Source organism: Gopherus evgoodei, chromosome 1 (genome assembly GCF_007399415.2).
Source record: "Gopherus evgoodei ecotype Sinaloan lineage chromosome 1, rGopEvg1_v1.p, whole genome shotgun sequence".
Taxonomy (NCBI): domain Eukaryota; kingdom Metazoa; phylum Chordata; order Testudines; family Testudinidae; genus Gopherus; species Gopherus evgoodei.
In genome coordinates this window covers 292,088,821-292,106,460 of record NC_044322.1, presented here as the reverse complement: position 1 = coordinate 292,106,460, position 17,640 = coordinate 292,088,821, and the positions used below count along the sequence as shown (strand labels likewise).

Genomic DNA, 17,640 nt, shown 5'->3' with positions numbered 1-17,640 from the left:
CTTCCATATCAGCATTTCCCCCCCACCTCCTTCCCAAACTCCTTGGGGCCACAGATCCCAAGATCCACAGACTATAGGGGAGACAATCTGCGTTCCCTGTCCTCCATTATCTTGCTGAATGTTTAGCTTAGTCCACTGAGTGTCCACCCAATCCCAAAGCCTGGACTTTGGACTGTGTGGAGAGGCCTCTGCAGGGTCTAGGGAGTAGGGATGGATGTAAAAACATGGGGAGATCTGTGTACAGAGTGTCCTCTCCATGTAAGTTATAGGCCATGACGTAGCCTATTATTTATATATTCTAATTGCCATGAAAGTGAGGTGGGAATGCCTACAATAAAATATTACATCTTCATCTTAAACTTTTGAAAAATAAGTTAATTTTACAAACGTATAACAAAGCTTTTTTCCCTTTTAACCACAGATAACCAGTATGTCATCATTTCATCTGAACAGCTGTCATATACAATAAAAGGACTTATATCTTTCACAGAATATACAATCAGTGTATCTGCTTTCACCATTATTGGAGAAGGGCCTCCAGCTGTTCTCACTGTTAGCACACATGAACAAGGTAACATTGTATAACTTCGAAATAATTTCATGTAAGGGATTCCTCCTTCCACCCCAGTTTTTGCCATAATTTAATCTTTCCTTCACCCACGTTAACTCTTTTGTTTTTTTCCTTAAGTTCCAAGCTCAGTGCAAAATATTTATTATAAAAATATTAGTTCATCATCTGTTTTGCTGTATTGGGATCCTCCAGCAAATCCTAATGGAAAAATCACTCATTATACAATTTATGCAATGGAACTGGACACAAAGAGAGCATTTCACATGACAACTACAAACAATAGCTTCCTTATAACAGGTATGAGATAGCTTTAGCATGAGGGGGTGAACTAGATAACCTGTTGAGGTCCCTTCCAGCCTTACATTTCCCTGATTCATAAAAATAGTTGCAACTGAGTTATGCAAAATTTATCAAACTGACTATTTAGAAATGTAGGTAGTCCAGATCATTCCTCCCCAATCTTCATGTGGAAGGGAAGCATTTCTGCAGCACTGTCCCCTCTCCCCTGGCAGAAGGTGGGGAAGGGACGATGAGGCTGGAGGAGAGGAGTGGGCAGGCTGGGGAAGAAGACCTATTGTGCCCACCTCTGGGTCCATGGAAGTTACCTGAGAAAGGTTAGAGGTTTTTAAGGTCAGGCTTGACAAAGCCCTGGCTGGGATGGTTTAGTTGGGATTTGGTCCTGCTTTGAGCAGGGGGTTGGACTAGACCTCCTGAGGTCCCTTCCAACCGCGATATTCTATGATTCTATGAATAAACGCTAGGTCCAGGGGCTGGCATGGCTAGAGAGCTCCCTGGCAATATGGCTCCAATGGACTTGCTCTGCTTATAAACTGAGGAGGAGGATGGGGGCCAGAGCTGGTGCAGGGGCAGAGAGGGCCTCTGCATCAATGGCCCAAGCTTCTTGTGGATCCAGAGGAATCTGCCAATTTTGGGGAGTGGCTTTTATATAGAGGGCAAAACCCACTATCCTGGCTCCTTCGGGATGGTAGTTAGTAATTTATGCAAGGGATTTCTAGTGGGAATTTTCTCATAGAACATCCCCTTCTTGGCTTTTCACATGGGAGGGGGTTAGTTTGGCTCAGTGTTTCTATGCTGCTAGTTCTTTTTACGACTTTCACTTTTACACAGTATGTGTTAGAAATTTATCATCTTTTCTACTTTTAAAAAAATACCTTTTTGTATATTAATTGAAGAAAAGGCATCCCATTGTGGGTTTTCAGACATCTGTTTGTACTAACCAAAGTACTAAAATAAATATACGTGCTCACACACATACTGGATTCCACATTGTTAAAGCAATATACAGAGACGGAGCTAATCAATTTCTGTTGAAGTCAATGGGAGTGATTAGTTGAAGCCTCAACATAAATTTTATTTTAGATAGTGGGTTTTAGAATATCTCAGTGGCTCTATAGGCGATTAGTTGTTTTTTAAGTTACATAAATTCTTATATAGCTATGAAAACTATTTGAACACTGCCCATTTTTATACTTAATATGTTAACTAAAAGGAAAAGAGGATGTTGAAGAAGAATCACAGGCTAGGATTTTTTTTTCTTGCTCTTCCTAGGTCTGAAAAAATACACAAATTATAAAATGAGAGTAGCAGCTTCCACCACAGTGGGAGAAAGTGCTCTGTCTGAAGAGAACGATATTTTTGTGAGAACACCTGAAGATGGTAAGTCTCTTGTTTCAGTGATGTGCATGCACTCTCCCACCACCCAGTGTTGCTCCCCTCAGCCAGTTTTTCAGGCCTGGGAGGAAAGAAATAAACTTCAGCAGTACCCGAAGGTCAGCAAATTTGGGTTCTGGTGCACCAACAGGGGAGCAGCTCCAGAACCTTCACTGAAAATGCCCTATCACCAGCTCCTTTCTAATTAACCCAGGGGTTATTAGCTTGGAAGATCCACAACTTCTGATCATGATGTGGAAGATAGGTGGCTTCTGAGGCATCCAGAACCTAAACCATTAAAGGCTTTTTATCTTAAAACCAGCATTGTAAATTGCACCTAGAAACAATTTGGAAACCATCTCAGATCATGGAACCTGGGTGAATGTGCTGTCTACAAATGGAGCTTCTTTATCCATTGAAATTGATCAGTAATTTTAGCATAAGAGAAAATATTTTAGGAACCACTTGCACTGTTATATATCAGATCAAGATTCTGTAGCTCTGGATAGTACCTGAGCACAGCCCCTCTCTCCACAGCATGCTCCTCTCAAAACCCTGCCCACACAGCAGTTACTACTGTTCCAGACATATTAACTTCTGCTTTGGATTGGCACCCCCTTAAGAAATGAGAAGATTGTATGGACACAGGAGTCAATAGTAGCCTAGTTCCTTAGGGAGTCCTGCTGCCAGAGGGGAAGGGGAGGCCAAGTGGTAGCATGGATGGGCCAGCACACCACATAGTTTGTCTTTCTTTTCCACACAGATCCCCGAGAGGCACAGGATTTGGATCCTACCCCTCTGCAATCTGATCTCTCCTGAGGGGAACTTTGGTTGAAAACATAGGATAGGGAAAGCTGTGACATTTCCTGGGCCCTTTCTCACACACATTTACTCTCACTCCTGTGGGTTTTACCTTAAGTGAGTAAGATATGGCTCAGAATCAGTCTTACCTATTTGATTTCATATGGAAACTGTAATAGTAATTTTGTGTCTCAAGATTGCTTTTGTGTCTCAAGAGTGCTTCACAATAATGGTGAACATAAAATGAAGTAACTTATTTGGATTTTTACCAGCAACAGTAAAAGAGCTGCTCTTTTAAAAATACACCAAGGATATGTCTACATTTGGAGATAGGGGTGTGATACCCAGCTCAAATAAACATACTCAGACTATCTCTCATTGAGCTAGTACATTAAAAATATTAGTGTAGTCATGGTGGCATGGGCAGCCCAGGGGCAGCACAGGCTAGCAGCCTGGAGTACATACTCATGGGGTCTGGGTGGGTTTGTACTAGTGGAGGCTAGCCTGTGCTGCCACTGCTCATGCTACTGCTAGCTTGCATGAGTATATCTACTTGAGCTGGGAATCCCACTCCTAGCTCCAAGTGTAGATGTAGCCTAACAGACAGAGCCATCAATCACACTGATCAGATTAGAGCTGTATTGAACTGTAAAGGTATGGGACCAGGGCTCGACCCTCCTTGAGGGGAAGAGGGAAGCCACACCAGCTTGCTACACGCTGTCGGGCCAGGCAGGCCCTGGGGCAGCAAACATAAAGGTCCAAAATTCCGGCCCCGGGTTTGGGCCGAGCTACAATACAGAGTCAAGGGGGGAGCTCAGGCCCTTTGCTTCTGGGCCGAGCAACAATGCAAAGTCAATGGGGAGTTCAGGCTCTTTGCCTCAGGGCTGAGCAACAATATAGAGTCAATTGGGAGCCCAGGCCCTCTGCTTCAGGGCTGAGCAACAATATAGAGTCAATTGGGAGCCCAGGCCCTCTGCTTTAGGGCTGAGCAACAATACAGAGTCAATTGGGAGCTCAGGCCCTTTGCCTCAGGGCTGAGCGACAATACAGGGTCAATGGGGGCCCCACCCTAAGGCCGGGCGGGGCACCAAATGCAGAGTCACCAAGCTCAGACCCTTTTGGTTCAGGGCAGAGCAAACAAACAATCTAGAAGCCCAGGCCCTTGGGCAGGGCGGGGCGGGGCAACCAGCAGTTCAGGTGTATAAAGCCCAGGCCCTGGCTCAGGGTGGGGCAACAAGCAGTTTAGGGCTCAGGCCCTTCAGCAGGGGCCGAGCAAACAGATAGTCTTACTGGCCTCCTCAGGTCAGGGAGAGGGGGAGTCTGCCACCCTTGGGAGGGTGGCAGGGGGAACGCAGGCCCTCCCACTCCACTGCGTTCCAGCCCGGGGCCCTAGTAGCGGCTAACACCGCTGACGGTCAGTGGGGATCCTGACTGAAACACACTGACATAGGCTTAGGTACGTCTGCAGCCTGACGGGTTGGCTGCCCCCGGGCTACTTCCAATTTCCCCCTCCGGGTCTACCTGGTCCGTGGCGTCAGCCCCCAGGAAGTCCAGCAGCATGGGCTCCTCACGGCCAGGGCTGGGTGGTAGGTCCGGCAGCTCCTCTGGGAAATCCGGCCAGGCTTGCTCTGGGGGTTCCTCAGGGTAACAGCAGGGACAGGGAGGCTCCGGCAGCTCCCCCAGTAGCAGGCGTGGGGAAGCTCCGGCGGCTCCCCCCAGTAGCAGGCGTGGGGAAGCTCCGGCGGCTCCCCCTAGTAGCAGGCGTGGGGAAGCTCCGGCAGCTCCCCCTAGTAGCGGGCGTAGGGAAGCTCCGGCAGCTCCCCCAGTAGCGGGCGTGGGGAAGCTCTGGCGGCTCCCCCCAGTAGCAGGCGTGGGGAAGCTCCGGCAGCTCCCCCAGTAGCAGGCGTGGGGAAGCTCTGGCGGCTCCCCCCAGTAGCAGGCGTGGGGAAGCTCCGGCGGCTCCCCCTAGTAGCGGGCGTGGGGAAGCTCCGGCGGCTCCCCCCAGTAGCAGGTGTGGGGAAGCTCCGGCGGCTCCCCCCAGTAGCGGGTGTGGGGAAGCTCCGGCGGCTCCCCCTAGTAGCGGGCGTGGGGAAGCTCCGGCGGCTCCCCCCAGTAGCGGGCGTGGGGAAGCTCCGGCAGCTCCCCCCAGTAGCGGGTGTGGGGAAGCTCCGGCGGCTCCCCCCAGTAGCGGGTGTGGGGAAGCTCCGGCGGCTCCCCCTAGTAGCGGGCGTGGGGAAGCTCCGGCGGCTCCCCCCAGTAGCGGGCGTGGCGAAGCTCCGGCGGCTCCCCCCAGTAGCGGGCGTGGGGAAGCTCCGGCGGCTCCCCCCAGTAGCGGGCGTGGCGAAGCTCCGGCGGCTCCCCCCAGTAGCAGGCGTGGGGAAGCTCCGGCGGCTCCCCCTAGTAGCAGGCGTGGGGAAGCTCCGGCAGCTCCCCCTAGTAGCGGGCGTAGGGAAGCTCCGGCAGCTCCCCCAGTAGCGGGCGTGGGGAAGCTCTGGCGGCTCCCCCCAGTAGCAGGCGTGGGGAAGCTCCGGCAGCTCCCCCAGTAGCAGGCGTGGGGAAGCTCTGGCGGCTCCCCCCAGTAGCAGGCGTGGGGAAGCTCCGGCAGCTCCCCCTAGTAGCGGGCGTGGGGAAGCTCCGGCGGCTCCCCCTAGTAGCGGGCGTGGGGAAGCTCCGGCGGCTCCCCCCAGTAGCGGGCGTGGGGAAGCTCCGGCGGCTCCCCCCAGTAGCGGGCGTGGCGAAGCTCCGGCGGCTCCCCCCAGTAGCAGGCGTGGGGAAGCTCCGGCGGCTCCCCCTAGTAGCGGGCGTGGGGAAGCTCCGGCGGCTCCCCCCAGTAGCAGGCGTGGCGAAGCTCTGGCGGCTCCCCCCAGTAGCGGGCGTGGGGAAGCTCCGGCAGCTCCCCCCAGTAGCGGGCGTGGGGAAGCTCCGGCGGCTCCCCCCAGTAGCGGGTGTGGGGAAGCTCCGGCGGCTCCCCCTAGTAGCGGGCGTGGGGAAGCTCCGGCGGCTCCCCCCAGTAGCGGGCGTGGGGAAGCTCCGGCGGCTCCCCCCAGTAGCGGGCGTGGGGAAGCTCCGGCAGCTCCCCCCAGTAGCGGGCGTGGGGAAGCTCCGGCGGCTCCCCCCAGTAGCGGGCGTGGGGAAGCTCCGGCGGCTCCCCCCAGTAGCGGGCGTGGGGAAGCTCCGGCGGCTCCCCCCAGTAGCGGGCGTGGGGAAGCTCTGGTCAGTCAGGGCGACTGCCCTGGGCCCCAGCGGCTTCCCAGTCATGAGCTCCCCGCGGCAGGTCTGCTCCCGGCAGTGGCTGGGCTTCAAGTGAGTTCTGACGGCCGGCTTTTGTGCTTCTGGGTCGCCGCCTGACCCTCTGAGGGGCAGGCTCACCTCTCCTTAGCCCCGCCCATTCAGGCGTCCGGTGGGGCACGCCCTCTCCTGGGCAGGAGGTGAGCCATACTGACTCGCTACATGAACCCTTTGTGCCTTTTAGCCCCAGCGTTGAGGTTGTGCAGAGCTGCACCACTCCAGAGGGATCAGGGGGGAGGCATTCTGAGCCTCCCTGAGGTAAAAAGTATTTTGGAACTTCCTGATGTGCAGGGAATGTACACCCTGTGTACAACCTCTTAGGAGCACACTCTCCTCCCCTCAGTGGACAGTCAGATCCACTGGCTGATATGAAGAGGATCAGGGCCATAGATCCGCTTACTCCTCCACTCCTGTAAGATGGCTTTCTTTAGGCACTCATATACCACAATGAGGGGTATGGGGTAAATGCCTGGGTAGATTGAATCCTAGGGGACACTAGCAGAAGCTGTCACTGACCCCTACAGCGAGAGCACAACGAACATAGAGAGGTTTGGTCCTACGAGAGGGCCAGCCACAATTTGGCCACCCTGGGCATGTCTACTCTACAATTAGACACCCTTGGCTGGTCTGGGCCAGCTGATTCAGGCTTCTAGGATTCAGACTAAGGGTCTTTCTGATTGCAGAGTAGATGTTCAGGCTTGGAGTGCGGCACAAACTCTGGCACCCTCCCAGCTTGCAGGATCCTAGAGTCTGGGCCCCAGCCTGAGCCCCAACATCTACACTGCAGTTAAACAGCCCACTAGCCCAAGCCCCATGAGCCGGAGTCAGCTGGCACAGGCCAGTGCAGGTTTTCAGTTGCAGTGAAGACATACCCTAAGACAGGGGTTCTCAAACTGGGGGTCGAGACCCCTCAGAGGGTCATGAGGATATTACCTGGCGGGGGGGGTCATGAGCTGTCAGCCTTCACCCCCAAACCCTGCTTTGCCTCCAGCATTTATAATGGTGGGAAAAGAAGGATTTCTGAGATATATGAAAGTGAAAAACTGATAGCATTTGGTAATAATGATTTGGAGAGGAGACCATGTCATCACCTTTAGTTCTGGATCTTGCTGTAGCTGCCTCTAGAAATGTCGAGATATTAGGAACATATACATTTATGGAACATTTTTCTATTATATGATCAGTTAAAAAAATTCAAAGATCTTTTATTCTGTGTTACAGAACCAGGCTCCCCACCCCAGAATGTAGAGGTATTAGATGTAACTGCAACAGGAATATACTTGAGATGGTCACCACCAGAGCAACCTAATGGGATCATAACTCATTATGAAGTTCTGTACAATTATGCCAATGACTTATTTATTAAAAATACCTCAGCTACAAGTATTTTTTTAAATGGCATGAAACCATACACTCTCTACAACATTTCCGTAAGGGCTTTCACTAGACTTGGCCATGGGAATCAGTCATCATTTCCACTGTCTGTCAGAACTTCTGAAACTGGTGAGTATATTTCTTAAAAATACTATAATTTGTCCACATTTGATAGCCTGTGGTAACATTTTATGCCAGTTCATTTTACCATAATACATATTTTGATGCCAAATGCTTCACCTGTGCAAAAACTGAGTAGGGAGTGGGAAGGGGAGAAGAGAGTAATGAGAGCAGAGATGTAGAATGGGATCCGGTTATGTATTGCAGGAAAAATGTCATTTTTATAGAAAAGGAGGAATTTCAAAAGGCCAGGATTGTTGCTGAAGACAAAGAATTTGTATTTGATGTGGTAAGAGAAAGGAAACGAGTGAAAAAACTCAAAGACAGATGGTGGTGACCTGGTTGAAGCAGCAGGAGAGTAAGTTGATGTTATTGAAATATTTTGGAAAAGGGAGAGGTAAAATGAAACTGGAGAGGGTTACAGTAATAAGATGAAAGTTGCTCAGAGCAGGGAAAAGATATTTTAGCAGTGGGTACTGAGACAGAAGGGTGGATTTTTGAGATACTAACCAGGAATCAACAGGATGTAGAGAAAGATAAGATATTAGAGGTGTGGGGGGAAGGGAGAAGGAAAGAGAAAAATCAAGACTGAGAGACGGGCAGGATAATGGAAATACCAATAGACATGGAGAAGAGAAGCAGAAGAGGGATTAGGAGATTAGACATCAAAGAGCATATGTTGGAGAGGCAGCTAGAAATGCAGGAAATGATGGAGGTCAAGAGGGACGTCTAGAGCAGAGCTTAGAAAAATCTGGTTTGATTTGAACTCAAACCATTTTTTGTATATATATTTTTGTCAGATCAAAAAACTCAAAACTTTTTGGTTTCAAATTGACCAAAATGTTTCTGGTCAATTTGAAATAGTTTTTTTCAGTTTTTCACGTAGTTTTGAGTGAACCAAAACATTTTAGTCAACCCCAAACAATTGTTTTTAGTTTTCTGTTTTGATTTGATTGTTACAAGTGTTTTAAACCCTTATTTCAATGTTTTCTTTTTTAAATTGGCCATATTTGAATCTGAAAAGCCAATTCAAAACAAAAGTCAAAACAAAACATTTCCAAATGGTTGAAATTAAACATTTTAACTTTCTAAATTTTTTTCCCTATTTGTTTTTTGGCTGAAACTATTCGTCACATTCATGAATAGTTTTGGGTAGGCAAAGATGACAATATGATGTCCTGAAAGTGAAACTATTTTGTGCTTACTTAGCTGAAAGTTAGCTAATATAACCTGTCATTTGTTTTTAAAAGTCAGTAGGAACCTAGATGCCAAAGTGTGTTATTAATAGTCACGTGTTAAAAAAAATAAATGTTGGAAACCTTCACCCACTCTTTAAACTAAACAAATTTATTTTAGGTTCAGATCACTCCTTATAACCTGTTTAGGCCCCTCAGGTCCTCCTTTCCTCCTTTCATGGGGGTGCAGTGAATGCAGAACAATAGGTTTGAATCCAGAACTAGGTGGGATACAGAAGAGGGAAGGCAGGCATTTTAAGATTGAAAGTATGGAGGGAACTGGGACCTACTGAAGCATTGTTGTTTGAGAGATCCTTATTAAAATTCCACCACTAAACTAGGAGGATGTTTAGAATGATTTCCCAGCCTCTGATAGAATTCATTCCCTCTCTGGATACCACTAAATCCTTCTAGCCAGAGGTGACTTATCTCTGGGGTTCATACATATATATCCGAAGAGCAAAAATTTTGTATTTTGAATGCAATGGGTTGCATCAAGTGGCAGGTATTTTCAAAATATTTCAGAGGGAGGATACCCAGAACTCCTGTAAAACCCATTTACCCTCTCTCCTTGCCAAACTGCACAAACTGAAAGCTGTGCAGTGATAACCAAACTTATATTATATTTTTATTTTGTTTCAGAAAATGATTATACAATGTTATCATGTGCTGGTGCCTCCCTTCCTGGTTCTGGGATCTGGGAAAACATGTTTTGTTTTTTTTTAATGGGAAAACAAATTAAAAGATTGCCCAGTCCCTACCTCTTTGCAAGTATGTGGAGCAGCAAAGGCAAACGGAAAAAATGTTAGTGGAAACCATTTGTTAAAATATTGGCAGCACATCAATGAAGAGTCTCTTGAGAGAGAGCTAAGCTGGAAATTCATGGTGATAACTACTAAGGTGTCAGGGAGGAAGCTCAGCATCACAGGGTGGGGGGAAGTGATTGAGAAGGTCTTTAGCTCATTTGTCAAGAGGATTCCACCAATTTGTTAAAGGCTGTACATAAAAAACCTCATTATATTGATAATTGTATTATATATTATAGATACATTTTTCATATCTTTTTGACCTTGCAGCTCAACTTGTAAAAATATTAAATTATTGCTTTTAGTAAAAAAAAATCAAATATTTACAAAATACTATATTTTTTTATTGCTTAACTAATGAACAAAACTTTGACTTGACTCTTTTTTTCAGTCTAAATTTTCCTCTTTCAGTTCCTGATAGTGCACCAGAAAACATAACCTACAGGAACATCTCATCTACAGAAGTCGAGTTATCATTTTTTCCACCATCTGTTCCCAATGGGATTATACAGAAGTACACTGTATATCTCAGGAGGATTAATGGAACTGAGCTAAGAATCATAAACACTACTCTTCTGACGATAAGTATTACAGGTCAGTATGTAACAATCTGAAACTTGATAGTGTCCTGGTTGGTTGATGTTGTATAGTTCATGTTGACAAATTCCAGTCAGAAAGAAATATTTAATGATTGTTGGAAACTTAATGTTTACAACCTTGACTTCAATATGCCAATGTCATTAGATGGCACTTTTCAAAAAGGTAGCCACCACTGACACTAAATTTAGTACTAATTGTGAATACTAAGACCTTGATCCTGAAAACACTCTCAGATTTAGTTTCACTGACTTCAGTGGGACTACTCAAATATATAAAATGTGTAAGTATTTGTGGGATCAGGGTCTTAATTTTAACACTTTAGTTTTAAACACAATAATCCATTTTATGGAACAAAATGATTTTTTAATTATGTGAACATGCAGATTTCTATATTAAGAAAAACAGAAGCCTTCACATTCCTGTAAAACTAGAAGATATTGAAATACTTCAGATTATGGCTAAAGTTGAGACTTAATTTCAGTTATAAATCTGATTTGCGGATGTCCCAGTTTCTGAAATACTTTAAAAGGGTAATTTCCACTTAACAGTTTACACATGTGGACTGTGTCCAGCAGAAAATTGGTCTCCAATCTTAGGTGTTATTGGACAAGATATTTTTATGCTGTGAGACTCAGAAAAAATCGTTAAAAAATTCTTCTAAGACATATTTGGCACATCTAATATCCACCTTGAGGTCAGTGGGAGTTGTGAGATGCTCAGCACTTTTGCTACATATGTACTCAGAAGCCTAACTTTAGTGTTTTTTTAACTATTTTTTTTTTAAATATTCACTGAACTCCTCAGAATTTATAAAATAGTTTACTGCATTCTTCTTTCTTTAGGTTTAAAGAAATATACCAAATATACAGTTGAGGTGTCTGCAAGCACTAGCAAGGGTGAAGGGGTTCGTAGTGCACCTCTAAACATACTGACTAATGAAGATGGTAAGTCAGAAAAGAAATTACAATATATCATTGTCCACTTCTAGTGGACAAGTCTTAAACTTTGTTTCAGAGATCTTTGTATGTTTGATTTGTATAGGCACTTTCCATTTAGCTATAATGGATTTTTATTCTTTAATACCTCTATTAGTATAAGTTATGTCAGATCACAAAAGTTCTCTATTTGGAAAGCAACACTGTTATTGTTCTTGTATCTCACCAGCGTCTTCCATTTTTAAGAACCCTTAATTTATTATTTACTATTTTACTATTTACTATTTTACTGTTACAGAAGGGCAGCAGTAAGTCAGCTGGAGGTTATCTCTGCATGGGTGTAAAAGTGGATGAATGGAGAAATCACAGACCCCCGATCCTTTTGCCTCCCAGCACGTGGATCTAGAACAGTCATAGTTCTTGTGCTTGGAGTCCTTGGCTCTTCTAAATTGGATTTATAGTTATAGTCATTAGTATTGTGTTAGTGCTCAAAAGACCTAATCAGTGGCTCTAGACACCTAAATTGAGCCTGGCAGAGTGAGTCAAAGGAAGGGCCAGGGCACTGCCCTCCATACTAGCCAGCAGAGGTGGCCATAATTATTAAAGTGTATGCCACACTTTATTTATTTAACATCTATGCTCTCTCTCCATCCCATTAGACACAATTCCTCCTGGGATTCCTGCTGTGGTGGTGGTGTCTCTGCAAAACTCCAAAAGTGGCCAGAGGCCCTCATACACAATCCATACCATGTTACATTGCTCAATATAAATGTTGCTATAATACATCAAAAACAGTTCAATTATATAAATTTATGCCATTTGTTTAAAATGTTTTTTCTTTAGAGCAAACATTCATTCTGTATTTTACTAAAGAGTTAGTTAGCTGAATAAGAAGATCTATGAGATAAAGACAAATAATATCTTAGAATCAAGAAATGCCAGAGACATGTGAAATTCAGGATTTGATAGACCTTTTATTGTAGGGCTACCGAGGATAATATAGCAAGTAAACACTAAATACAGCTGTTACTATTTATTACCAGAAAATTCAGGCATTCACAGACTTTATTAAGCCTTTGTTCAGGCAAAATTAAGATTTCTTCCAAAATGTACTGAGAGTAAGATGTTTAAAACATTTATGCTATCTTCTGCGGTTGAGAAAGACAGTGCAATTAAAGGAAGAGCAACAAAAATATTTATAATATGACACATGTATCTTACTCCAAAGTACACACTGTTCAGAGCATCAGACCGAATGCTTCATAGATTTGCTAATAGCTATGCTTATGTTCTCAATTTACATGCATGACCACAGCCATGACCTGAATTTTTAGTACATGATGCTGTTTTGTTTAATTTGAACAACAAAAGTAATGTTAACATTACAGCATAGTGCAATACCTTTATCTAGTAGTTCAGAAAAAAAAGTAACAGTTTGACTTCACCCGTAACACTTTAGTGAAAAATATTATTACTAAGCATATGGACATACATTTTCTTCACAGCAACATTTGCATAAACCTTAAAATATTTTAATTAGAATGAAATGAAAATGTATTATAACGTTTTTATTTAGCTATGCTATCTCAGTACTTGGTGGTTATACTGCTGTCTGGTGTTCATCTTAGAATAAATTTCAGTTGTCTCATCCATTGAATACATGTATATTTTCTTTCATGACATGTTAACTATATGAACATGTTCCTTATTTGATGGAGTGAAAAGATTTAACTCTGCATGATATCCCACATTTTTTTCATCTCTCAATGCTATGCTCATCAATTTTCCCATCTTTTGGATGCTTTATATAATTATTTCCAGCTCCACTTCTCCTCAGGGGAACTATTTTGTTATATTTTACATGCATTCACACCTAAAAAGCTCTTGCTTTTATTAGAAGGGAAAAAATTACAATAATATATTTGGACAGTAGGTGAATCAGTGTGACAAACCCATTGCTCTGTTTTCTCATGAAATATTTTTTTCCATTGAATCACAGAAACAGATGGTTTAACACTACCATGAAAAATCTTCCTTTATCATCTGGCTGAAAAAGTAAAGAAGCCTGGCTATAACACCATTTGATATGGATACTGTACCTGTGTGCTTCCATAATTCACTTCCTAGCACAAATAATTAAAATCCTATTTAAAGATACTGCATTTAACCATGTCACTCAGATCTTAATTGTTTAACAAGTTGTTGTGTTCTGCACTCTCACTTTATAGCTCCTAGTTCACCTCCACAATCCCTCTCTGTAAAACAGTTGTCGGGTGTCACTGTGAAGTTGTCCTGGAAACAACCACTGGAGCCAAATGGAATTATCCTCTATTACACAGTTTATATCTGGTAAGATTTTCTGGAAATAGTTCTGAGGATAAATATTAAATCTGTAATCTAAAAGGAATGTAAGGTTTTTCTTATAGAATATACATTCTTGTTGATTATACATTTTTGAGAGTGAATATTAATAAGTTACTTAAAATACTAGCTTCTCATATACACAAATGCCATTCTAAATAGGGGTATGTGAAAATTGTGCAATTAAATTATTTGCAAGCATCTAAAATATTTTTCAAATGTCTTGGGTTTGCAAAATGAGTTTATATTTAAATTAGCTGGATGATCTCCTATCCTCACATATTAATTGGACCATTTGGGATCTAATTAATGATAAAATGAGGCACCAATAAATATTATTCTTAGGGGTCTGCTGATGTTTCCAGCTTAAGATGGACACACATCCTCCTGACTGAATGGAGATGGCCAAGAACTGTTGAAAAATTCTGTTTCAGCTCCATTCAGTGGTCCGAGCAAGCAAGGAGTTGTGATAGCAGAAGTCCCTGTCCACTCTCTGACATTAGTACCACCTAGCATGATATTTTGAATACATCATTTCCTGCTACGTCCCAATATTTTGTTACTATGCCATCTTATCTGTCTTCTTCTCAACTCTGTTATAGCACTCATTATAAGTGCTATATATTATATTATTATTTATTATTTTTATTATTATTATTTTATTTTTTTGTGCCTCTTGGAATCTGTCTCTTCCTCCTTCAAAAAAGACTATTGTCATTTTAAATCCCAGTTTAAAACTTTTTTCATTCTCTTCTTCTGAGCACTACTTGTTCTAAAGATTTGTCATAGCTTCCTTTTGCAAGCCCTACATGTTGCCTTTTCTGGGGATTGCCACATGTTGATTTGTTTATTTTGATTGTTGATTACAGTTATGTATTGTAATTATGGTGTGCCCTTCTATTGCCATTACCCAATGCATATGGGCAAATAGCTACAGAAATGCATACTGTGCAATGTAAATTATGTATGCAAAATGGTGTTGTGTTACAGCTGAGGAGTTCTTATAGATATATTACTACTAAATATGTACTCCTTATTTTTAAAAGTGACCTAAAAGTTTCTCCTGGCGGTAGCTAATTTTTATCTTTTTTCTTAGTTACAAACTTCTGCTTTAAAATAGCGGTAAGGTGAACACAAGTATTCCCACTCTCCAGAAGAGTATAAATTGGCTTTCCACTGCTCCTTCCACTGTACTGGCAAGAGCTAATGTCATCTGCATCTGTGGAGAACTTTGAACTGTGGATGAACTTGGAGCACAAACAGATCTCCCTCATGTTAAGGAATATGGTTTTGGTGCATACTGTGTTTAAAGCCCTAAGGATATTCAAGATAAAAGAACTTCCTCTTTATTAAAATCCGTCCTTAAGACTTATTATATCTGTGATTACTACAGAATGTATCATTATTAATCATTTTCAATAACTTGTTAACTGAACCATCTAGATCTGCAGATGCCTAAATAAAGTAACCACAGAACTTCACTGATATAACCCTTGTCCTTCCCTTCTCCATCTACTCCCTTCTGTGTCTTATCCCCACATACCCTCTCACATCTAAAATTAGATTGTCATTAGCTCTTTGAGGTAAGGTCCTTGGGTGAAAATTCCCACTGACTTCAGTGGAGCCAGGATTTCATCCCTTGTCTTTTAAATTATTTAGAACATTTTTAGGTGCTATAAAATTGTCATAATTAATTACCAGGGCTGATATGACAAACAAGCTCCTGAACCACAACTTTTCTTAGTGGCAACATTTTCCAGTAGATATAACTAATGCAAGAGCTTCCTAATACCATGTAAAGAGGCAAAGATAGTGAATGCGGGCCATTTGAAAGTGTAGAAGAAAACTTATCTAAATATTCTAACAACTATATTACAATAGCTGTAGAAAATTTAGCAACTTTTCTCACAAAATGAAGCCAGAAATCCACAATGAAGAACTCAAATGTGATCTAATAGTAAAAAAAAATCACTTTTTAATGGTTTTCTTGCAGGAAATACAATATTTAGAAGTTATAGGAATTTAAGAAAATGTTGGTCTCAGTTGTGTTAGCTATTTAGCTCTAATGAATTTCTGTAGTTTTGGCTAAGGCTTGTTTCTTGTTGATTTGTGAGAAGTGCCTTTTTAAACTCAACATCTTTGATAATTTTTTGAATAATATAATGGATTTACAGTAGATGAAACTTCTATTTCTATTTTATGAGTTTTTGTATACGACAATATTGTCTGTGGTATTTTTATTAAAATGTATTATACTATGCTGCAGTTTTGTCATGAAAATGTATATATGTAATGATTTTCTTCTTTAGGAATACAGTGTCAAAAAGAAGTGTTAATGTAACAGAAACATCACTGATGTTCACAGACCTTGAAAATAACAATGAATACAAAGTTTATATAACAACAAGTACCAGATTTGGGGATGGAAACATAAAAAGTAGCATTATAAGCTTCAGAACTTCTGAAGGAGGTAAGTGTATGTATAGTAATAAATTATACAAATAATCTATAATTGCATCCATGTTTGTGTCAACCTTATTTAAATGTATAAAATAATTTAGGCAAAAACTGAGATTCCAATGGGGGTCTAATTTCTCTTCATCAAACAGAGCACTACATTTTCCTGCAAGACATTTAAATTTAAAAGGCTTTTTATATTGCTCTTTGAAATGAAGTAAAAAGAGGAGAGTTTGGTTTTATTGCCTTTTGTTCTATCAAGCTGTGAAATAAGGTCCTAAGAAGGAAAGCCCTGACCATTTAAGTGTGTCTCTCTCACAAACACACTGTAAAGTGGTTGTAGTCTGAAAGCAGTTTTATAAACATGGCATTGTGGGATTCCAAGTTGATTTGATCCCAATGAATTTCATATACATCAGAAGTGAAAGGTCTTTTTTCTAGGAAACAACACTGTACACTTAGCTTTGAAATTCAAGTTAGTTCCTTTCTGGGTCTGATGTCACCAACAATAACAATTGTGCCACTGAAACTTAGGTCCCTATCCTTCAATTAACTTAGGTCCCTGTCCTTCAATTAAATGTTTCTCTGCACCTTTGTGAAGCCTCAGTGCCAAAGTGTGGTTCTGAATAAGTACATGGGTTTTTCTGCACATAGTCATTTGTAGGATCAGTATCTTAGTCAATAATTCTGCGAATGATGGTGTGAGCTAGAATAGAATCTAACTCGCAGTTCCCTAGCTGTATTGGCTCTGCAATGCTAATGGTAGTAAAAAGTGTGAAAAACTTATTTTAGTTAATGAAATACGCATAAAGGATTCTATATACACATGAAACATTTGTTAAGAAGATTGCATGCATACATAACGCTTTGTGCACATGCAAGAATTGGGATTTCTATTTGCATAAAACAGTAAGTACATGCACTCCACACATCTCAAGTTGCATAGGTTCACTGAGTGCATAAACCTGGATTTGTGCATGTAAATGTATGCATGTCTTTGACTCTCTGGAAAATGAATGTCTTTGAAAATCAGGTCTTTCAAAGTGTATTGGTAGCCATTAGTTCAATTGTACCTTTCCCACCTCCTCCAGAAACAGGATCTATGCTTTAATATAGCATTTTTTCAAGTCAGTAAATTCTAAATCTTGGGTAATGAAAAGCACAAAAACTTATGTTACATAAACTAAATTTTAATCTTATTCCAGCACCAAGTGATCCACCAAAAGATGTCATGTACAGAAACCTCACTGCATCTTCAATAATGGTTATCTGGTCCCCTCCTCAAAGGCCTAATGGGATTATACAATATTATTCAGTTTATTACAAAAATAATTCAGGAATTTTTATGAAGGTAGGTTTCTTTTTATATCAATTTTTGTAGATTTTATCATAAAAGATTAAACCAACTGTACAGTAAATGT

At 42.3% G+C, this 17,640-nt stretch overlaps 1 protein-coding gene across 1 annotated transcript in view; it reads left to right on the top strand.

The window, feature by feature from the left end:
• PTPRQ (protein tyrosine phosphatase receptor type Q) overlaps positions 1–17,640 on the top strand; it is a 161,742-nt gene that overhangs the window by 28,399 nt on the left and 115,703 nt on the right. Inside the window, exons 11-19 of the mRNA XM_030549449.1 lie at positions 400–571; positions 689–868; positions 2,141–2,248; positions 7,553–7,834; positions 10,278–10,460; positions 11,309–11,410; positions 13,630–13,750; positions 16,072–16,232; positions 17,425–17,570. Coding sequence (XP_030405309.1) covers positions 400–571; positions 689–868; positions 2,141–2,248; positions 7,553–7,834; positions 10,278–10,460; positions 11,309–11,410; positions 13,630–13,750; positions 16,072–16,232; positions 17,425–17,570 — 1,455 coding nt within the window. The remainder of the gene's footprint in view (positions 1–399; positions 572–688; positions 869–2,140; positions 2,249–7,552; positions 7,835–10,277; positions 10,461–11,308; positions 11,411–13,629; positions 13,751–16,071; positions 16,233–17,424; positions 17,571–17,640) is intronic.